We start from the raw sequence: 21,492 nt of genomic DNA, 5'->3' as shown, positions 1-21,492 counted from the left end.
GAATGACGTGATGAAGAGCGAGTCACGAGTCGGGAGTATTACGCTGTCTGGCAGCAGCAGGGTGGAGAATTCACGATTCATGATTCACGATCGGAGTGACCCACAGAGCATAGACCGTGGATAATACTCACGATTCCCGATTCAGCTATCGAGACTTTTTCGTGATTAGGCCACACTTCGTGCTTGACAGTCGTGAGTCACGAAACGTGATTTTGTGCATGTGTCAACGTGTAAAAAACAGATCAATGTTAATTCGCTTCTAAACCCTAAGCAGTTGGATCTGGAATGAACAGCAACCGTGATTCACGATTCACGATTCACGATTCACGATTCACGATTCGTGATTCGTGATTGCATCATCTCATCCACCACCAACCCTCTGTTTCGGGCCGCTTCCCCTCTTTCGCCACAAGGTGGCAACGTCCTCTTTACGTTTCTGTCATGTCGGCAGGAGGAGTGCCCAGCTGGGCCATCACTTCGTCCTCGGCCAAGTTGTTTGGCGATGGTAGCTCACAGGCGAGCGCTCGTACAGCAGCAGATGCTCAAGTCGAGTCATCGAGCGACAACGCTGCCTCTTCCTCGAAAGCAGCACGGCAGCAGCAAACAAACGCAGGACCCTACTTGCATCCAGTCACATCTCTCGACTACGCCTCGACATCTGCAGCTGCGACAGGCGCACAGGAGAAGCCTTACAAACCTAAACGCAAGCAGAAATCCATCACTTACGGCGCGCCTCTCGCCTCGGTCACATCTTCTCGCCGCGTACCCGGTTCAATACCTCATATAGATGAACTGAGCGCAAATGAGGCACTTTTCCAGCTCATAGCCGTACAAGCCAAACGCGCAGGTTTCGATGCGGCCACTTCTTCAGCACTGCACGAGGTTAGTCAGCTCGCCAAAAAGTTTGTGACTTCGGTATTTTCAGCTGCTACGCACGCGGCAGAACTCTCCTCTCGGGACCAGCCCTCAGCAAGAGACCTCATATATGCATTGGAGACCCACGGCCAACCGATCCGCGAGTTGCATGACTTTCACCGCCAGCAGCTAGTCGACGGTGCAAGCGAAACGAGCTACGCTAGAGCAAAGGCAAAGGAGCATGCAACAGCACCGCAGACATACACACCAAGGAAAAGATCATCGCTCAGGGACCGTCAAACAGAGCTCGGATCTGCTAACGAAGACTGGGTGCAGGGAAGCAATGCATTCTTACCATCCGACTCGGACGATGGCTCCGAACTGGACGCATGGTCTGTCAGCAGCGACTCGGACTACGAATATGGCAACCGCCGTGCAGCTGTGCATGCTAGGGTCATGAAGCGCAAACACGATATCGCACGAGTGCTCTCCAAGAAGCAACGTCGTCAGGACAAGCTGCGCCAACTCACCAGCAGCGAGCCGGGCAATTCGACGTCATCATCTTCGGCGAGGGATCTGCGCGCCCTCACATCAGGCGAGCGCGCTTGGCGACGGATCGCTGACCATGTTGTGCCTCGACATTTGCCAGGGATGCCACCGAGGCATGCGTGGATGCAAACGCCAGCGTACCCTACCAATGCGTATGGAACCTTACCGGGCGGTACTGGGGACGACGACGAGGAAGCCAGCAAGGGGAAGAGAGATCCACTAATCTTGGTCAACAGAAAGCTGGCCAATGCTAGGTTGGTCGAAGCCTCGCTAAGGAAGTTGATTCAGAACACAGACCGAGCTGCGGCCTCAGCGTACGCCGCTTCGTCGACGACCAACGGCACGGCCGCGACGAGCGCAGAACCATCGTCGTCCGCAGCAGAGCCACAGGTTGCTACTCCGACATCTGCTTCATTCGCTACAACCGTAGCGACGGGGGTAGTGACTGGAGGCTTTGCAGTGCCCAAGACACCTGCAAGTGGCAGCGGTGCTAGCGGATTGACGCTGCGACTCAATCGCAAGATCAGTTTGCCAGCTTCTGCGTTCAACTCACCTACGCAGACGCAGCCTTCGACGCCAATCACCAGTCGGAGACCATCAAATGCCGCGCCTGTCGGTTCAGTCGCGAGCGCAAGTGGAGCACCAGGCACACCATTGGGCATGGGCATGTCGATGGGTTGGGGAGGCGAGCCGCTCATGTCGCCGCTGACACCCGTATCAGCTACTCTAGGAGGGCCTATGACGCCGTACCCGCCTACACCAGGTGGAGTCTACGGACATTACTTTGGATCCAGCGTCAACACGGGCCACGGATCAGGTGCGAGCGGATACCGTTCACGGTCGCAATCCACGGTTACAGGTCACGGCGATGTGTACGGAGGCGCTTTGACGGGAGGTGGAGACAGCAACGGCGGCGCAGCAGCCGACCAGCTAGGCGTCAGAGTGCCAAGTGCAGTCAACTACAAGAACGTGTGGTATGCGCCAGGCAGCACCATCGCCAGTGGTGGGTTGGCGGCGAGTGGTGCTTCAGCTAAGTCGTCGGCTGGAGCAGGTGCAGGTGGTAATCATCCTCGTTCAGTCAAGAGGATGCGGAAGTGGAAAGTGTAACTGCCAATCACGAATCGCGAATCGGAGCGCAATCTTAGTCTTGGCGCTTGCGAATATCTCGACTGGCAAACTAACATTAGCAAACATTTGCAAAGTCATGGCGTGTGGTGGGAAGTGTGGTGTGGCTTTGGAGGTCAAAGATCGGATGCCCGATCCTCGGTGGAGCTTTAGCTTCAATTAGAGTTGAATAAAGCCAAGATATGTCTGTTTGTATTCACGATTAACTCGAGGCTCGATGCGTAATTTGTGATTCGTGAATCGTGAATGTGGCTGGTCTGCTTTGTATTTGTTAGGCGCGTGAGGCGCAAATGCGCGAAGTTTTTCTGGTTGGCTTGAAAAGCGAAGCAGAGTTAGAGTGGGTGAGTTGAATTCGTAATTTCAGTCGCGCGAGATTGCTGTTCAGCCGAGACACCGAAGCTGCTGCCGCTGATTTTCGAGCTCTCATTTGTGCATTCGTGATTCGTGATTCATGGTTCTTCTGGCCATTTTGGCGTTTAACCTTGTGGCCGTCGTCATTTTCCTTCTCGCTCCTCTTTCCGACACCATCTCTTTCCCTCTCATCGCGCATCTTTGTTTTGTAGCGATTGTCCTCGACGCATCTACTATCAACATAATCACAGTCGACACACACAGAGAGGATCTTCGCATACTCTTGCGCTTCTCAGGCCACCTCTGCTCGATTCGCGCGACCATTTTTTTGTTAACCGCTTCTCTTTCGTTCTTGCTGGCTTCGGTAGCGCTTGCTCATTGAAAGCATCTTTAAGGCATTCGGTCAGAGCATCTTTGGTTATCAGCTGCTGATCTCTACGTCACGAATCAACGACATCCGTTTCGACAGCTAGTTGAATCGAGTTAGCCAACCACCCAGAAGTTCTTGCACATCTATACACCCAATCACAATGTCGGCAACTACCGACCTTCCAAAGCGACCGGCAGATGCCGCCAAGGCTGCCCTGGACTCGGCTGTCCACCACACCGTCAATGGTGACGCTGTAGCCACCTCTTCGGAAGACGCCTCCGGTGCTAGCGCGCCATCAAATACGGATGCCAATGCTAACGAGTATCGCACCGTCTTCCAGGACGCCAACAACTTCAACGTCAAGCACCCGCTGTACAACTCGTGGACGTTGTGGTTTGACAACCCCTCCCAAAAGGGCATGGCATCTGCGCGTGGAAGCAAGGAGAGCTGGGGGGACGACATGAACAAGGTGGTCGACTTTGACAGTGTGGAAGAGTTCTGGGGTCTTTACAACAACGTGGTGCCACCTTCGGAATTGCCACAAAAGGCCAACTACTACCTCTTCAAGCAAGGTGTCAAGCCTGCTTGGGAAGACCCTGCCAACACCAACGGTGGTAAATGGAGCATCCAACTGCCACGCGATAAGACTCGCGCACAGATCGACCGATTGTGGCTCTACACCATGCTCGCCGCCATCGGTGAGACGCTCGAGGCACCGTTTCCGAATGGCGCCGCTCCTCCCAGCAGCAGTGCCGAGGACGAGCTGGTGACGGGTGTTATCATGTCTGCGCGTGCTAACTTTTACCGCATCGCGATCTGGACAAGAAAAGCCGAGGACACCGACGAGTTGGCAGCCAAGCTGCTCGACATTGGCAAGCAGTTCAAGGTGAATGTGTTGGGCTACGAGATCGATGCCAAGATCGGCGCCGGTCTGACGAGCGATGTCGAGTTCCAGAGCCACAAGGAGAGCGAGAAGAAGAAGGGCAAAAAGACCATCGTTTAAAGCAGACACTCTCCATAAGCATCTCGCTCTCGCACCACCCCCGCACACCGCCCTGAACACCCCCGTTCAGCCCGCCTCTTTTGCATCCACAAGCATTCCCAATTCTGCTCTCAGTCCCTCTCACAAAAATGTGTACTTCTCTTTGTATCTTGCGTGTACATACCTTGGTTCCTTTGGCATTGTTTTCACTTATCTCGACCGTACAAGAGCTTCTGCTGAGCAGCGTTGCTCGCTGATTCTCTCGCGTCGCATATCATGGCGCTCAACAGGTAAAGTGAGACGTGCATCGACCAACACCGATCGTCCGCAGTCACACGCAAACTGACACTGGCACACGTAGCATTGCAGACGTTGATATTTGGCATTTCGAAACTCGACGTTGACGTCAAGGTGGCGTACAAGCGAATATGAAAGATGTTGGGAAGTAAAGCATTCGTGATACGGATGACGTGAAGAGAGAGAGAAGGAGAGAGAGCAGGGCGGTGGTAGACTTGCCAACTGTCAAAGAGAAGCACAACTGAGTTCGAGCTAGAGCTGCAACCGTCGACTCGGGGCGGGGTGCCGATGTGCGATTCTCGAGTCGCCGGCGCGACGACAAGATTGACCATGTGTCTGCATTCTTCAAATGTACTGCGAGATCCATCGGAAGCCCTCTCCGTAACCCTGTCGCATGACGACCGAGCACATGAAGATTTCAATCGGACGGATGTCCTTAAGCGGCACCTTACCCTTCCCGGTAGTCTGGTAGAGCCCGATAGCCTGACGCAGCTCCTCTTCGGACACAGCACCGGGAGCGTCGATCTTGTTGCCCAGGATCAAGAAGGGAACACTGGAGAGCTCCTCGATCGAAAGCAGAGCGTCGAGCTCTGCACGTGCTTCGGCAAATCGCTCGTGGTCCTGCGTGTCAACGAGGAATACGATGCCGTCCACCTCGGGGAAGTAGTCCTTCCAAAGTCGACGTGCTTGCTGGTGTCCACCGAGATCGTATGTGGTGAACTTGACTTGGCCAATGGCGAGCTCTTCCGAGGTTGGGTGCAGCGTGGGCTGCAATGTAGCCAGGCGGTCGTTCTTGAGCATGTGAAGAAGCGTCTGTTGTGGAGCGAGCCGGAAGGTGCGTCATTGTATCAGAGTCGCGGCAAATGAGACCAGTAGGTTGGCAAGCCGATCAATGTTAGTGAGCGTGAAGCAGTATGGAAAACATACGATGCTCAGACGATACGTACGGTCTTACCAGCATTGTCGAGCCCGAGGAACAGAATCTTGGCGTTTTTGTGCGCCAGCCCAAGTTGGGCGAGAATGTCCTGCAGGCCGTGTTGAGTGAATGGTATGAGAAGAATGCCTTGGTTAGTTTAGGCTTTCGAGAGGTCATGCTTGTTGAGAAGATCACGCAGTCCATGAGCGTTTTGCCGCTTAGAGTGTCCATCCGTAAGACAACGCCGTTGAAGAATGCTTGGTGAGCCTACGTGATTGAAGGAATACCTACCCAGAACCAGTTGATGATGAACATATCGGCTTGTTCTGTGTGCTTGAAATCAAGGGGGTCGCGGAGTGGCGAGCGTGAATCGACGACGGATCAGCAATACGAAATGCTGCGTGGAGAAGCCGACGGTGGCGCAGAAATCAGACGGAGGGTGATGTAGATGATCTTGACTTGACGGTGATGACGATGACAAAGACGATGAACAATGTCGAAAGCTGGACGGTGCTCAGCGCGAAATTGACACGGATCGATCCACATACATAACGCAAGAGACAGTGTCCTACTCACCACTCACCACTCACCACTATGCTGAACCGCGAAACTCTCATTTAACACAAACCAATCGTGATTTCACATTTCAAACGTGAAATCGTGAATCGTGAATCGTGAATCGTGAAATCATCAATCACGAATCACATCACGAATCACGAACGCTTAAGCGCTTCTTCGCTTTCGACTCTCTCCCTCACACTCCATCATGCACGGTTTAGCTGGCTAACTTGGCTAGCTCTCGTGTCTCCGCGCCGCGGGTGCGACAGTGTTCACGAGTTTCACGAAGCAAATTCACGATTCGCCCAAGTGGCGTGCGTGGCCTTTGCGTAGATTTCAGCGTGTTTCCGCCGTGGTGACACGTACTCTGCTGACTTTTCGGCGGGCAGCAAGCCTAAAGGGACTCCTAAAATTGGAAGAGGCGCGTGCATTTTCACGTTTGGATCGATTTTCATCGGGCCCGATGTCGCACTATCACACCGTTTTAATGGATAGAAGATGAATTGCTGTTTCCTGTATGCATGCGATGCTTTCTCTACGCTCATGATCGCAAAGGCAGCGAAGCCTACGGCAGCGAAGCCTACAAGGCTGGTCGGATGACGCCACTTGAGAAACTGATCAGTACATCGAGTCTACACGGAAGATTAGAGCTTTGTGGTGAGGAAATCCCATATCGCAGCGCACGTCTGGTCCACCAACCAAGTCATTTCTTTCGAAAACGTCGTGTCCTTCGAGTCTTGACCTGGCTGTGCTCCTTCAAATCGTGTGGGATCCGTGTCCAGCACCTTCAGCCCTTCCACAGGTCCACCAGCGATCGACTTCTCTCCTGCACCTGCGCATAGTGTCTCGCCCTTTTCCACATCGTGGTTGCTGAAGACGCCCTTATGCGCCAGCTCGTACGCCGGCCAAACAATGTTGTCAAAGTAGCCTTCAGGGTCCTTCCACACGGTGCCCTCTGCGGTTGCGTAGCCGAAGCGCTCTTCTCGTCTCTGTCGGAGTATGGCCCGTGGTGTGCGCAGAAACACCTTGACATCCATGGTCGAGCGCACGTCTGGATCGTAGTAGAGCAAGAATCCGTCAGCAAGCAGTATTCGTACGTCTCCTGCTGAGAAAGTGTTTAATGACGTTAGAGAGCCAAACTTGTCCTTCCACGTCTTAGAGACCGTTTCAGAGATAGGACAGTCTGGCTGCGAGTTGAGATGGTCATGCGACGTGAATTCGGGCGGGAACGATCCTGTAGACTTGATGTGCTTGATGGTTCCATACATTCGCTTGTAGTCGATCTGTGCATCTTGAATCTGGCAAGGTTCAGCTGACTTTGTTCACCGTCATCTGTACATGTCTCTAATCCCCATAGATCTACTCACTGCTGTTGGCGGGTGATCCCAGTCAGTGACGCCAAACTCCTCGTTCACCGGCAGTGTCGCTTCTGGCGGCGCAAAATCGTCCTGATGCAGGATGAAAGCGTCCGTGATTCCGCCTCGGTGGCTACCGCTGCTACAGCCGGCGGCATCTGCCAATGGATTCAAGATCTGAATCAGATGCTTGGCCAACGTCGTCTTGCCAGAACATGTAGCCCCTCCAACACCCACAACAACGATCCTTGATGTCGAGCCTGTGCTTGATTCCGTCATGCTATGGGCAACCGGTGCAGGTGATATCGAGAAGCACGAATTCGATGCTGCGAAAGGGTACAGAGCTTGTGAAGGTCTTGGAGTCAGTCTGTGAGTTATGAGTCGCTCTCGCATCTCGCCCATCCTGTAGTGTGACAACCGGCCGACAGTCGTGAGTGTGCCTCGAATTTCCTCGCCAGTGCAGACCCACAATCACGAATCACGAACCAGCCGGCGACTGAACACTAGATTCGTGATTCTGTGTGGAGGCAACTCCCTGTGAGTGAGGGTTCCTTAACTGTAAATTTGGATTCGTGATTCTTTCAGCAGCACGCCCCTAGGAAACGACGGCAATACAAAAGTGCTTGGCATGACACAACATCAGCCAGCCACACTCACGACTGTAGCGTGTAGTACACGCCGCTTTTGTGTTCCGCGTGAGAAGCCGTTATGGTGGCCTCAGTAAGCAAGCGCTGCCCCAAGGCGGACCGTCAGTTTATGTTCTGTGACCTAGCCCCGCCCACCTCTTTCCCCATAAATCACTTTCATCTTGTGTGAGTGACTTTCACTTTCGTTCATACTTTCTCTTTCCACATTGTCGACAATGCCGGCCATTCAGCCTAAATCACATGTGCTCGTTACCGGAGGGTCTGGCTTCATTGCCATTTGGACAATCTATCAGCTGCTAGAACGCGGTCACAATGTGCGAGCAACAGTCCGTTCCGATGACAAGGGCAACTACCTCAAGCATGTTTTTGAAAAGTACGGCGACAAGCTGAGCTACACCATCGCCGAGGACCTCGAAAAGGAAGGTGCTTTTGATGATGCCGTCCAGGGTGTCGACGCTGTTCTCCACACCGCCTCGCCCTTCCATTATAACATCGAGGGAGACCCCAAGCGAACGCTCATCAACCCAGCCGTCAACGGCACACGCAACGTGCTCTCCTCTATTCAAAAACACGGCAGCAACGTGAAGCGCGTCGTCATCACCTCATCCTATGCCGCCATTCTTGACTCTACACGTCGGGGAACTATTGTCTACACGGAAGAGGACTGGAACATCTCGAGCGTCGAGAACGTCGAAAAGAAGGGCAAGGACCAGGACGCATCTGATGCCTACCGCGCATCCAAGACCATGGCCGAACGTGCTGCGTGGCAATTTGTCGAGGAGAACAAGCCCAGCTGGGACCTAGTCACTATCAACCCTCCTCTCGTCTTCGGCCCCATCATCCACCAGGTCAATTCGCCTGAGAAGCTCAACACGTCTGTTGGCTTCGTGTGGGGCTTGCTGCACGGGTCCAAGACAGAAGATGACCTGCTTACGCCCTCCGGGAGCTGCGTAGATGTTCGCGATGTCGCGTATGCACATGTTGAGTCTCTTGTCCGCGACGACGCCGGTGGCAACCGTTTTGCTGTGTCTCTCAATTCCTTTGTCTGGCAGGACGTGGTCGACATCATCCATAACGACAGCAGCGTGCCTGTCGAATGGAAGAAGCAGGTCCCCACTGGCAAGCAAGGCACCGGATCATCGGTCAAGCAGAACAGGCTCGACGGTTCCAAAGCTACACGCCAGCTCGGCCTCAATTACATCCAGCTCAAGGATCTTGTGCAGGACATGGTGGCCAGCCTTGCCGATGCCGAGAAGCGCCGCTGGTCTGGCGTGCCGAGCGCCAACATCCTCTCGCGCACAAAGCACTAGAGCTGAGGTGACCACCTAATACAACCACAATCCCCTGGAATCAACCATGAGAATAGTCAATGCAGCCTGGAGAGCGTGTGCTTCACAGGTTGATGAAAAGTCACCGCGTGACCTTCAATGACTACGTCGATCTAGTAGCTTAGAAGAAAACTGTCACGCTTGTGCGTACATGCACGAGATGACGAGAGATAAAGATGATGGGTTGCGAGACAGAAACGTGAGAAGCAGGCTAGCCGATAGCTAGCCTGCGACTACATGTCGGAACTCGGGTGAGGTCATGTCGGATGTCACGTGCGAGAAGACATCCGCATGTGACACTGACCCTCCGAAGAGACGAGACTACGAACGAGAAAGGATATGAGTGAGGAGCGACATGGACGATGCTAGTTCGGGGCGAGGTGCGGTGCAGATACGGACCAACCCAAAACCGTTTCGAGAAGCCGGCGTCAGGGTCGATCGAGCACGGCTGGGTTGGTGACAGTGCTTTCCGGCACCCACTTGTCGTGTCCAGCGTGGTCGAAACGGACCAAATATTGACGGCCACGACGCCGTGTTCGACGTTCCTTGAGGATCGCTGCGATCGTCGCGGAAGTGATCGGCTTGTCGGACGATATGTAAGGCTCGAGGTGCTGGATCGAGAGTACCGAATGCAGACGACTTGAGGACGGCAGGTCGAGCTCGTATGCGGGGGTGCTGACGACTCGCTTGATGGGGTAAGAGTCGACCCGCTGAACGCCTGGACGGAGATCGGGCGGCAGCAGGGAGTGAGGGAGTGAGGGAGTGAGGGAGTGAGGGAGTGAGGGAGCAAGGGAGCAAGGGAGTGAGGGAGCGAGTAACCGTCGTAAAGCTCGAGCCAGTCCCAGTCGCCTACCGAGAGGCTGGGTGGCGGCGCGTGAATGGAATCGTAGCGCTGGCGCATAGCTGGACGATCGGTGAGAGCACGAGGTTGCAAGGTTGAGCGATTATTGGCGCCGTTAGTTGGGTGCCAGGGTTGGACGTTCGACTTCGGCGCCTGGTTAGGGCACTAGTACAAATGCTGGTTGGAACGCTTGGTGAGAAGCGTTGATCGCAGGACGCGGCAACGGCGGCGGAAGAGGTTCAGGTTGCCGGCGTCAGAGCCTTCGAGCCAGCAAGCGAGAGCCATCCGCATCTCGAATGGCAGGCCTCTGAAGAGGTGATGAATGATCAGCTCCTTATTCGTGATGCCCGCGAGCCTGGCGAGACGGATCTTACGCTCGTAATAAGCGTCGTAGTCCGTGTTGATGTCGTAATCGAGGGAGACGAGCTCGTCGTAAGCCTCAATAATGCTGATGCCAAAGCGTTCGCGCAAGAGGCGAATCCAGACGTCGGTTAGCGCATCTGCGTCCGGTCGACTTCGTCGAGGCTCATGTACCAGTACATGGCGCTATTATGCAGGCACCGCGGTAGGACTTCGCATACAGCGACTGAGCCCTTGACGTACGCCATGTCCTGAATACGACGGCAGAAAAGCTCGACATCATCGCCTGAGCTCGGGTCGAAGACGGCGAACTGTTCGGGTTCCAAAGCGCGAGTCTCCTTGACGAGGAGGTGAGGCGGAAGAGGTAGCATATGCTCGACTTCTTTGACGTCTTGGGTTGGCGCCGGAACGCTGCGAAGACGCATGTAGCGCTCCTGAGGCGGGGTGACGAAGGAGTCGCCGAGCTGAGGTGCGGCAGCGGGCCGGTGGACGACGTGCTGATCGAGAAGAGCCTCGGTCGGGGTGGTAGTTCCGTCCGGCATGGTGAGCGCAAAGAAATCGGTGGTTATGATACGCTGCTGAAGGAGTCGTACGTTGCCAGAGGGAAGGGCCCGGTGGGAGTGGACGTTCGGGGTTGTTGAAGGAAGCTTAGTTTACGTCGATAACATAAATGATATAGGAAAGGACTATCCATTTTGCGGAAAAAAAGAACTATAGGATAATAATACACAGCCCCATTTGTCAAATTATTCGTGGGCCAATCGTATAGTGGCTTATTATGCTGTCTTAGGGCTTTACCTCATCTGAGGTTGCACTAAGTTGACAGAGGTCCCCGGTTCGATTCCGGGTTGGCCCCCAACTTTTTGCTGCGGCCAACAATTTTACTGACGCATTGCTTTATGCAAAACACTGTACATGCGTGATGTTTTTGTGCCTTGTTTCTCTCTTTCGATTTTTAGAGAAATACTCACGACTGTACATTCGTCATTCGTGATTCAGAATTGATGGTCACACGGGCGTAGAGTGTCTAGTTTCGTGTTCAGAAGCACAAAGTGTTCGTTCGTCATTCGGGAGTCTGTGAGGAAAGTATTGCACAGACCAACGTGATTCAAGGATTAGATTCTGATTTTGCTCCACTCACGACTCGTGACTCAACGTAAAGTGATCCGAAAAGGGTTGATATCGTCGCCTCTGGACAGCCACCAGCCTGCTTCTCGAACATCACAAGAACACAGCAAACAACAGGAGGCAGCGCTGAAAGACGTCTTCCTTGATTCCTTCCAACAGACCAACGGAGCGCTTACACCATGTCGACCTCTCCTTCCCCAAAGCGCGGGGGAGAGGCTGAATATCCCACCGTCTCAACGCAGCCGTCGCATCTCTCTATCCACCACTATGAGCCCATCGACGACGATTCGCAACCCATCGCCTTCTCCACCAATGGATCGACGGGCGACGTTAGGAGCTTTGTTTACAGTGATACGGGCGCTGAATCTTCTCGAACTGCGTTGCTGCGACCGTTGTCACGGCCTGCAGACACAGACGAGCTCGAAGAAGCCGACAGTGATGGGGCGTCCGAGTTCGACGCATTCATGCGCAAAGGCCGTATAGAAGTAGGTCAAGCATGGGACGACAGTAGCGATGAAGAGGGTCAAGGACAGGCAGCTCTGCATGAAGATCGAACCTTGCCCCTTGCCGCTACAGGCAACAGCGCGGCGCGGAGGAGGAGGAGCAAAGTGAAACGAGGGCAGTCCGAGTCAGTGCTCCAGTCTTTGCGACCATCTAGAGAGCATCGCAGAATATGGTGGAAGCTCCTCACCAACCCGAGCACACCAGCCAGTCTTTCGGCTCCTCATGTCTCCGCCAACCTCTTTTCCGCCAGCCTTCATCCTGCAGTGCTACTCTCCATGCCGCACTACTTTGCACGCACCGGGGTACCGGTAGGCATCGTAGCGCTGGTGGGAGTTGCAGTGCTTGGCGGTGTCGGTGGTGGCCTATGGGTCGTTCTCAGTCGATACGTCAATGGCAGCTCCATTGAAGCGATCGTAGGAGCGAGTTTCGGCAGGTACACGCCATGGAAGGGTGGTCTTGGCAGGGTCGTATCAGGACTGCTGCTGGCACTGTATGCAACCGGAAGCGCCATCATTGGCTACTTTGCGCTTGCCGACCTGCTCCTCCAAGTGTTTTTTAACTATGCACCCAGGGGCGTGCCGCTTCACGATCGAGCGTTTGTGACACTGGTGGTTGGAGGCCTCATCTCGGTGCCCCTGGTTATCTTTCCGCTTGCCAAGCGCAACATCATCCGCCTCAACACATTTTTTTCGTTGGCGTTTTACCCGATTATTGTAACTATCGTCCTCGTCAAGATTTACGCCAGATCACCGCCACTTGGGACCGATTCGACCTTTCACCACACGGTATCAGATGTGCACTATAAAGGTGTGTACGACACCGAAAGACGCAGCCGATCCCCGAACATGAACCCATTCTATCCGCCCTCGATCTGGGCGCCTATCTCACTGCTACCGCTCTTGACGTTGAGCGCTTGTCCGCTGCAAATTCTGGCGCATCAGCGTAGTCTGCGACGTATCGGAACGTCGCGCTCCAACGTCAAAGCATTTCTCGGCGCACAAGCGGGACAAGTCTTCTTCATCATTGTCATGGCTATCCTATTTGGTATCGTGGCCGGGGTGAACGGTGTGCAGGGCAAATTGCGCAAGGATGTGCATCCCAATTTGTTTGCATCGCTTCCGAGCAACGACGACTGGATCAATGTAGCCAGGGTTCTATTCGTGGCGATCCTTGCCACACATCTGGCCATCTGTTTGACAACAGCGCGCTCTTCCTGGGGTCGACTGCTGCGGCTGCTCAACCTGAACCCGCTGCGCAGGCGCCAACAACCCATCGAGCTTCCAGTGGACGATGCAGATGCCAGTGCGTCTGCAGTCGGGCCACAAGCGACAGGGAGCAATGCGGCGCAGGGCGGGTCATCCATTGGAAAATGGAAGCGAAAGTGGGGAAAGCCGGCCAGGAATGCCCTTGCGGGCGTGTTGCTATGGGGAATCACTGCCTCAAGCGCCTACCTCTCTGGTGCCGGAGGCTTCCGAAGGAGCGAGAAAGAAGGCGAAGAAGCAAGATTCACACGAGCTGCCGAGGTGCTTGGACTAATGGGGGCCGCCGTCGGCTTCGTGATGCCTGGTCTGGTCTGGATGATCCTCTTCCACATCCGACGTCCAAGAGCCATCCTTCCGCCCTTTGCAAGCGAGATTGGAAAAACTGCGTCAGCCTACTTTTCCGGTCCACTCTCCCTGTTGGCACGCAACCGTCGGTTCCTTTTTGGATCTCGAGAGGGAGACGGTGGAGGAGCCGACAGACAGCCGCTGCTAGGCGACCTGCATGAGCAAGGAGAGGATCTGTCTGAAGCGAGGCAGCCTAAGACGAACGAGCACGGGCAACAAGCAGCAGCTACAGTCGGCGTGTCGGCAACTCATCTACACGGCTCGAACCGACATAGTACATCAATCCATTTAGACCAAGAGTCGGCCTCGATCCCAAGTCATCTCACCGAGCAGAACAGCGACGACATGGACGAAGCCACGACCATCTTATTGGCACGCAAGGAGCGCGAAATGCAGCGGCGCACTCGTGGAAAGCGCATCTACCAGGATGTAGTCGTCTTTGCTGCGGTTCTTCCGTTTGGCTTCGCGCTGCTCATCTTGGGTGCCATCGAGTTGCACCGTGGCGGCTATTGATCTTCGGCGGCTCAGTTTCGATATTGAATGTGATTGTACCAAGTTGGCGATCTCGCTTGTCATTTCATATATCCATATCAACCTCTCGAAGCAATCACAGCAAGCGCGCCTCCAGCAGGAATCTTGACACTCAGAAGGTTCTCAGGCATGACAAACCTGGCCCAAAAGCCTCTGGCCGCGTGGGACAAGCTCAAGCAGAGTCCATTGGCTGCTTTAGTCGTGAGTGATAGTGGAGAGTTGAGGTCTCTCACGCCGGCAATAGTTCGGGAATGCCGCGCTGTCGCTCGCCAAACGGTGAACTTCGGCGCTACCTTACATAAATCGATGACAGCAAACGGAAGGCCATTTTTTGGAGGTCTGCGTTACCCGTGACCACCGCGGAAAAGCCGAAACAAATTGCCGCGTTATCTCAAAGCCCACGTGCAGTGCTGTAATTCAGAAGAGCAAGGCGTGAGCTTACAACCTCCATGGAAGAGGCGAAGGGCTAACTTAATCTGAACAACACACAATTACAAAGAAAATGGTGAGAACCAGCGTTTCCGATTCACGATTGCTTGACTGGGATCCTGGGACCCTACACCTGACTCGCTATCGGCCACAACAATCTTACCCATACGCCGCGTAGGGGAAGTATTCGTGATTGTGAGCCATCTTTACAGTCGCCGGACCTACGGATGGCGATTTTTTTTTAAAGTTTTTGCTATCTGAACTTATTTTAATTAATTGATTTATTGTGGGCTTATCCCTTAACCCCTTTACCTGGAGTCGTGAGTCGTTCACGTTGGATCGCTGTTCTTGTCCAGTTACGATTTCCGCCTACAAGCTGCGAATGACCCAGACACGCTTTGTTTTTCCTTGCACCTCACCTCCCGCGGAAATTTGTTATTCAGGCGCAGGCTCTGCTTGTGAGGTCCTCGGATAGTCCACGGATCAACAGCATTGAACCCACGATTCGTGTTGCTCCCGTTGGGATGATGGTGTACAAAATTCTTTCCCTTCCACAAGGGATGAGCAACGTAGGCCAACGTTCGTGTCGTCTGAGCATCGACAACATATAAGCTGTCGACTTGTCCTTGTTTGAGACCGAATCCGTCTATCACGATATCTGTGATTCTTCAATCTTTCAAATAGAACCGACACAGACCCAGTCCGCTAGATCCCCATTACACCTATCGACACCTTCACACTCTCCCGTCTCGTGCGTCTCGCCTATTCTTGGACTACGGACTGATCACAGCTCAGTCTCATGTCTTCCGTTCAACGCACTTCCTCACACACCTCGGCTGGCGCCAGCTCCACTGCTCTTTCTTCACCTACCCACCACAAGGAGATGAACACTGACGAAACAACCAACACGGCGACACCGGCTTGCCAACCACCGCAGATCGGCCAGGAAACATTCTGGTCGCCACGGCTCAAAGTGCAACGTGGCGCTTACCTCAAGGCCGTGGGTGGGGCTGCCATGCTTATCATGGTTGTCATCTGGACCATCGTCTCGATCTACTGGGGATCCGTGTACAAGGAGATCGATCTCTCGCCCAACCTTAACGCGTGGGTCATCAATCGCGATACCGGCGCGGTAGGTTCTGCTGTACAGCAGGCTCTTTTGGATACCAACAACAGCGCCGCCAGGCCGCGCAGCACGTGGACTGTCATCGACCCTGCTCGCTTCCCAACTCAGGACCAGATCGATTACGAGGTGACCAATGCTCTATCCACTTGGTTGGTCGTCACTGTTGTCGAGAATGCGACCGCCAAATTGGAACAGGCTCGTGCTAACGGCGATTCATCCTGGGATCCTCGCTCACTTGTATCACTCACATACGCCACTTCACGCAACTTTCAGGTGGTTCCATCTATGGTGCTCTCTCCCGCCATGACAACGCTCAACAAGGCCGTCGCTCAGCTCAGCTCGCAAATGGCTGCACAATATCTTTCCACGGTAGCTGGTAACCAGACCGCCATCAGCAATCTGGCCAACGCCCCACAGACGATCACGCAACCCATTATCCTCAATCAACGTGACCTGCGCCCTTACGATGTGCCCGTTGCCATTGCAGTGTTGGTGGTTGGTCTTATCTACCAATGCATTTTGGCATTCGTCTTTACTATGGCAAATTTTGGCGCCAGGCAAGCTCTGCAACCGTATCTGCGCTTCCGATCGCTTGTTGCAATGCGCTTTGCGGCTCCGCTTGTGTGCTACTTCTTCTTGTCGCTCATGATCTCTCTCCTCAATATTCCTTTCGAGGTGCCCTTCGGACGCACCTTCAGCTATGGTGCAGGATTCATGACTTGGTGGTGCGCTACCTTCATCGCCATGTGCGTACTTGGTTTCGTCACCGAGTGCTTCATCTCTATCGTCGGGCCCCGCTTTATCGGCTTCACGCTTGTTTTCTGGATCATCATCAACGTGTCGGTTGCCAACCTTCCGATCGAGCTCTCTCCATCGTTCTACAAATATGGCTATTCGATGCCCTTCTATAGCATTCGCCAGATCTATGTAAAGATCATCTTTGACGTCGGCGAGCGAGTCGAGATGCTGAAATGGTTCGGTATTCTCTGGGCTTGGCTCGCCGTCGTTATGCTTACCTTGCCCATCTGGATGCACTACGAGCGAAGCTCTGCAATGAAGGGTCAGCAAGCTCAAAAGAAGCAGCAACAGCAGCAAAAGGAAAAGTCGACGTCCTCGTCCTAGTTTGGTTTGTCTTCGGAATCTCCTACGTTGTCGTGCTCGTGCTCGGTCGATGCCGACCCTTTCTAAACTGTTGCCGCCCTCTGGATCCTGGACTTGCATGGAATGCTAGATGTAACAATATTTTCCAGTCGTATTCACGATTCGTGACTGCAGTCTCTTTGGAACTTTTGAGGACCTCCTTGTTCGTTTGTCTGTGCATGTTTGAGCGGTTGTTGTTGAGGGTCGTGGCCTGATGAATCTAACGCGGTATTGCATCGGATCCAATCCAATCACGAAACTCTTTGTTCGAACTGTGCGCAGTATTGAGTCTGATTTGGATATGACGGATCGTCCAAGAACGGAAGACCCGAAGCGCGGTGGAACTTCGTCGGCGCTCCCGACTCGGGGGGTTTGTGGCAGTGTCTCGCTTTGCGTTCATCTTTGACAGGCCTGCGAAATGCAGTTTGAGAAGCTTCAAATGCGAGAGCGAAGCAAGCGGACCGTCCGCTGCCGCGATACGATGCGCGCCGTTGACAAGGGCCAGCTGCTAGCACTAGAGAAGGGTATAAGAAGGCCAAGGTGGAACGCCAATGACCTGATTCACTTGTTGCATGGGCTTGTTTGAACTAGACAGTCGCAAAATCGTCACGCTGCATCGACAAAGATCTACCCGAGATGAGATACTCTGCTCACGTCACACAGGTCGTGCTTCTGCTCGCTGCTGCCATCGTGGTCATGCCGCAATCGTAAGTCTAGAAGTGGGAGTGTATCACGTCTCTTCTTGTCACGTCACTGACCCTTTGAGCACTCTGCTTCTCGCGCTTATAGTCTTCCGGTGCTGACACCGCGCCAACTGGCTGTCAATCAACTGGTCAATGCTTCTCGAATCCTGGCACAACAAGGCATCGCCGACGATTCAGCTGGTCACATTTCGATCCGCGACCCTCTGTCGCCCAACACTGCATTCCTGATCACCACTGACAGCCGTACTGCCGCACAGGTGACTCCTGCCGACATCGCCGTGGTTAGAATCAATGACTCGGTCGTCACCTCGGCGGCGCTCAGCGGCTATCCCATACCAAATCGCCCTGCCGAGGTCTTTATTCATTCTTCCATCTACCAGAGATTCCCCAACAGCACCGTCAACAGCATCGCTTTCTACCAGACCGAACAACTTCTACCTTGGGCGATGTTTCGGGCTAACCGCGCAAATGGCACCTCTGCTGGTGCAACGGCGTCGGACATGACGAGCTTGTACTCGGCTACTTCAGGATCCGCTTTCATGGGCGCTCATCCTGCTCCGATCTTCGACGCCTTGGATGCTGACCCCAACACTTTGTCTCTGGCTGTGGACAATGTGATCAAGGGATTTGGTCTAGCGCAGAAGTTTGGACCTGCGAGCGCTACCGTGGATACTATCAATCAGACCGACGGATTCCGACCTCTGGTGCTCATGCGTAATCATGGCGCTACCGTGGTGGGTACAAGCGTACCAGAAACAGTCTTCCGTTTCATTCAAGCTGCTAAAAGTGCCAGGGTTCAGTTCCACGCCGCGGCCCTGACATTGGGCAACGGATCGACCCCGCTTTTCGTTCCCAGTACGGTTACAAAGACTACGGACGCCTATCTGCGCAGCTGGCTACTTTGGATGACGCAGATTGAGACTGCGATCCGTGACGATTCAGCTCGCAGTCCAGATTTGTGGAAGGGTGACGGTGATTCTGGATCTGGATCTGGATCTGGATCCGGTTCCGGCACAGGTACGAGCTCGCGCACGAACTCGGCAAGTGAGAGCAAGAACATTGCGGCTTCTTCGCGATTCTTGGCTTACGTCGTTCCGATACTTTGCCTACTCATTGCTCACATGTTTGCATTGCTGATCTAGAGCTGAGACGATGCGAAGCTTGAGTGGACTGGTAGCTAGCACACACGTTGGCGATGGCAAAGTGAATCGAGATGTTCTGTCTGTTTTGCAATCAACTCATGTTACTGTTCCGTGTTGGTTGTGGTGTTGGTGTTACAGCTTGGCTTTTCCTGGAGCGACTAGACCTAAGATGATATCTTCGTGTCGCGGAGTTTTTGCGCGTGATTCGGCGTCCTCTTCGCGTTCGCGGAAAACATCCCTCTCATCCTGCGGTGTCCAGACCTTGTATTCAGCGTTGGACTTATCTACCTCTTTTCCCAGAATATAGTCGAGGAAAAGCTTCCAGATAGTCTCCTCTTTGCTGAGCGTGTTGCGAGGTGGTTTGGGGTGCTTGGAGAGGGCATCTTGAAGGTCATCTTGGGAGGTGTATGCCTCGCCATGCTCGACAGGTACGAGTTTGGCATGTTTGCTCTTTGTGAAGGCGTTGACATGTCCACAAGCGGGCCAATTCTTCTTAAGAGGATCGATCCAGAGGCTCTGCTTGAGTCGATCAGAGTGGTCAAACATACCAAGGTATTTTTCCATCATGTTTCTGTGCGGCGAACAGGGCATGTGGTGAAAGAGGGGGAGCACGGTTAATGATGCGCGGATCACGTCAAAACGTTATGGCAGAATACTTACTTGCCAATCTTGTCGTCGTCTTCAAAGCCTACATAGAGTAGCGGGATACCTTTGAGATCACGTACCAAGTCGAGATTATGTTTGCGGTTGAATGCAAAGTGGGGATGAAAGTACCACTGGACCCACTCGACGCCTGGGCCGTAGGGAAGATCGTATCCAAGACCCAAGTTTGCGGCTCGAAAGATCTTTTCTTCGGCAAGAGGTTTGACGATGATTTCCATAAAGCCAAATTGGGCTGCGTCAGGCTCCTTCTGGTTCTGAACGAAAGCGTTACCACCGCAGACGTTGAGAAGACGCTTGACTTTTGCTTTAGGACCATATAGGTGGTCAGAAGGCAAGACGGCCATGAGATGACCACCCAAGCTGTGCCCGATGATGGTAACGTCTACGTGTGGATTCGACTCGTAAGCGAGTCGGACGACGGAAGCGAAATCCACCTTGGACCAGGTGGTGGTGAGGTCAACATGCTCTGGACACTGGCGCAAAGCTGCTTCCAGATAATCTTCGTCTTCGGCGAGCTTGAGCGCGTCAAACTCGAGCGGGAAGGATGCACCTGAAAATCGATAATCAAAAGTGTAGGCGGCGACACCGTTAGTGGCAAGCCAGGCAGCGACATTGTGATAGAATCGCGCTTGAACACCGGTTGCGTTGGCAAAGACAACGCTTGCCCTGATGGCAGATTCCGACTTGGGCCGGAAGATGGTAAGCGCCAGAGGAAAGTTGTCCGGCGTTGTGTGCCTGGTGGTGATCTTTTCAATCGAGTCGGTCATTCTGGTTCGGTCCTATCGATTACCGGTACACGAGGCAGGCGGATGCCTGAGTCGCGCTGTCGAGGGGTAAAGGATGGAACACGTAGGTATGACAGGCCGCCGACGCATTCGACGTCGTTGATTGCGGAAGGGAAAGTAAAGTAGCAGAAGAAGGAGAGACACGAACCCAGGTCTTTGTGAGAGTAACGAGGACCCTGACCGGCTTCGGCTTTCAGACCTGCCGTTGGCGCTTCCACCAGAACGACACATACCGAGTGGCCGGCGAGCTGAAACACGAGCGAGCAAGCGCCTCTCAACATCACTTGTCGATTCAACCACAGTCAACGCACAAGAGGATCGCGTGTTGCCAACAGAGCATCGTACGTCAAGCTGGCAGCACAGAAGTGTTTTGCAACGGATGGTATGACCGGCTATGAAGGATTGTGAATCGTGAATCGTGAATCGTGAATCCGGGGTCCGTACTGAGGAGTAGAGGCGAGTAAGCTTGAATGTGAATTTTGAGTTATGATTTTGACAGGCAGACCAAGCGTAAATAATAATTCACGAGCCACGGTTCAAGAATTCAAGCGAGCTTCACTCTCCGGATTTTCCCCAACACGACTCGTGACCAGAAACCAAACTGTCCTCTGCATCCGCTTCATGCTTGTCTCGGTGTGGACACAGCCAAGGGTCGAACAAGATCGTGATCGGTCACAGATTCGGTTGAATCGGGCAATTAAGGCTTGGGTATGCATCAGACAGAATCGCCGATCTTGACAAGATTTCACTCAAGTTAATCGTGCGGGTCCAGTCGTGAGTGTTCCTGATTCTGTCCAAGTCTCGTCTCGGTCACGAAAGCGGACTTGGATCGATCTTATCAGATCAGGAAGCAATGCACATGCGTGCCAAGCCTGCGTCGTTGTGTCACACGCGTAGTCCACACACTAGCCTTTGAGCGCACGATGGGCTGCATACAGTTGCATACCATCAGAAGCGCGCGAACTTGTTGGTTTGACCGCTTAATCAAGACGCGAGAATCATGTGGCGCGGTGACGACTTGATGGCGTTGCACAGGCGTGCCAAGTGGCACGGCTAGTTGGTCGATCGTCCGAATGTGACCGAGCTTGGTAACTGCGTGCAGCCAAGTCATGTTTGCTGTCCACTCTCTCAGAGGCAACCGACTTGGGTCAAGATCGGGTTTCTAACCCAAGACGCCAAGTGTCACCAAGTTCAACATC

At 53.7% G+C, this 21,492-nt stretch overlaps 11 protein-coding genes and 1 non-coding gene across 12 annotated transcripts; 7 read left to right on the top strand and 5 right to left on the bottom strand.

The window, feature by feature from the left end:
* Window positions 1–441: 441 nt before the first annotated feature.
* On the top strand, window positions 442–2,511 carry UMAG_06378 (uncharacterized protein; the record flags this gene model as incomplete). Its single annotated transcript, XM_011394366.1, has 1 exon — window positions 442–2,511. One exon carries the CDS (start codon window positions 442–444, stop codon window positions 2,509–2,511), a length of 2,070 nt encoding a protein of 689 aa, XP_011392668.1.
* Window positions 2,512–3,410: 899 nt separating this feature from the next.
* UMAG_06377 (uncharacterized protein) lies at window positions 3,411–4,253 on the top strand (the record flags this gene model as incomplete). Its single annotated transcript, XM_011394365.1, has 1 exon — window positions 3,411–4,253. The coding sequence occupies one exon, from the start codon at window positions 3,411–3,413 to the stop codon at window positions 4,251–4,253; it is 843 nt and encodes a 280-aa protein (XP_011392667.1).
* Window positions 4,254–4,874: 621 nt separating this feature from the next.
* Window positions 4,875–5,760, bottom strand: UMAG_06376 (putative Arf family GTPase SAR1; the record flags this gene model as incomplete). Its single annotated transcript, XM_011394364.1, has 3 exons — window positions 4,875–5,342; window positions 5,477–5,554; window positions 5,737–5,760. The coding sequence occupies 3 exons, from the start codon at window positions 5,758–5,760 to the stop codon at window positions 4,875–4,877; spliced, it is 570 nt and encodes a 189-aa protein (XP_011392666.1).
* Window positions 5,761–6,647: 887 nt separating this feature from the next.
* Window positions 6,648–7,637, bottom strand: UMAG_10999 (ribosylnicotinamide kinase; the record flags this gene model as incomplete). Its single annotated transcript, XM_011394437.1, has 2 exons — window positions 6,648–7,286; window positions 7,371–7,637. The coding sequence occupies 2 exons, from the start codon at window positions 7,635–7,637 to the stop codon at window positions 6,648–6,650; spliced, it is 906 nt and encodes a 301-aa protein (XP_011392739.1).
* Window positions 7,638–8,220: 583 nt separating this feature from the next.
* On the top strand, window positions 8,221–9,315 carry UMAG_06374 (uncharacterized protein; the record flags this gene model as incomplete). Its single annotated transcript, XM_011394363.1, has 1 exon — window positions 8,221–9,315. One exon carries the CDS (start codon window positions 8,221–8,223, stop codon window positions 9,313–9,315), a length of 1,095 nt encoding a protein of 364 aa, XP_011392665.1.
* A 229-nt stretch (window positions 9,316–9,544) lies between these two features.
* UMAG_10998 (uncharacterized protein) lies at window positions 9,545–10,234 on the bottom strand (the record flags this gene model as incomplete). The annotated part of the gene is made up of 1 exon (XM_011394436.1): window positions 9,545–10,234. The coding sequence occupies one exon, from the start codon at window positions 10,232–10,234 to the stop codon at window positions 9,545–9,547; it is 690 nt and encodes a 229-aa protein (XP_011392738.1).
* A 431-nt stretch (window positions 10,235–10,665) lies between these two features.
* Window positions 10,666–11,076, bottom strand: UMAG_10997 (uncharacterized protein; the record flags this gene model as incomplete). The annotated part of the gene is made up of 1 exon (XM_011394435.1): window positions 10,666–11,076. One exon carries the CDS (start codon window positions 11,074–11,076, stop codon window positions 10,666–10,668), a length of 411 nt encoding a protein of 136 aa, XP_011392737.1.
* Window positions 11,077–11,288: 212 nt separating this feature from the next.
* UMAG_16110 lies at window positions 11,289–11,390 on the top strand. The gene is made up of 2 exons: window positions 11,289–11,326; window positions 11,355–11,390. It is a non-coding gene; the product is annotated as a tRNA-Pro (tRNA).
* Window positions 11,391–11,841: 451 nt separating this feature from the next.
* On the top strand, window positions 11,842–14,286 carry UMAG_06372 (uncharacterized protein; the record flags this gene model as incomplete). The annotated part of the gene is made up of 1 exon (XM_011394362.1): window positions 11,842–14,286. One exon carries the CDS (start codon window positions 11,842–11,844, stop codon window positions 14,284–14,286), a length of 2,445 nt encoding a protein of 814 aa, XP_011392664.1.
* A 1,246-nt stretch (window positions 14,287–15,532) lies between these two features.
* Window positions 15,533–16,981, top strand: UMAG_06371 (uncharacterized protein; the record flags this gene model as incomplete). Its single annotated transcript, XM_011394361.1, has 1 exon — window positions 15,533–16,981. One exon carries the CDS (start codon window positions 15,533–15,535, stop codon window positions 16,979–16,981), a length of 1,449 nt encoding a protein of 482 aa, XP_011392663.1.
* Window positions 16,982–17,635: 654 nt separating this feature from the next.
* Window positions 17,636–18,845, top strand: UMAG_06370 (uncharacterized protein; the record flags this gene model as incomplete). Its single annotated transcript, XM_011394360.1, has 2 exons — window positions 17,636–17,706; window positions 17,789–18,845. 2 exons carry the CDS (start codon window positions 17,636–17,638, stop codon window positions 18,843–18,845), a joined length of 1,128 nt encoding a protein of 375 aa, XP_011392662.1.
* A 132-nt stretch (window positions 18,846–18,977) lies between these two features.
* On the bottom strand, window positions 18,978–20,275 carry UMAG_10996 (uncharacterized protein; the record flags this gene model as incomplete). Its single annotated transcript, XM_011394434.1, has 2 exons — window positions 18,978–19,416; window positions 19,506–20,275. The coding sequence occupies 2 exons, from the start codon at window positions 20,273–20,275 to the stop codon at window positions 18,978–18,980; spliced, it is 1,209 nt and encodes a 402-aa protein (XP_011392736.1).
* Between the last annotated feature and the right edge of the window lie 1,217 nt (window positions 20,276–21,492).

The sequence above is a fragment of the Mycosarcoma maydis genome, chromosome 23 (assembly GCF_000328475.2).
Source record: "Mycosarcoma maydis chromosome 23, whole genome shotgun sequence".
NCBI classification, from domain to species: domain Eukaryota; kingdom Fungi; phylum Basidiomycota; class Ustilaginomycetes; order Ustilaginales; genus Mycosarcoma; species Mycosarcoma maydis.
The sequence above is the reverse complement of the archived record's forward strand: the minus strand, read 5'-3'. Positions and strand labels throughout refer to the sequence as shown.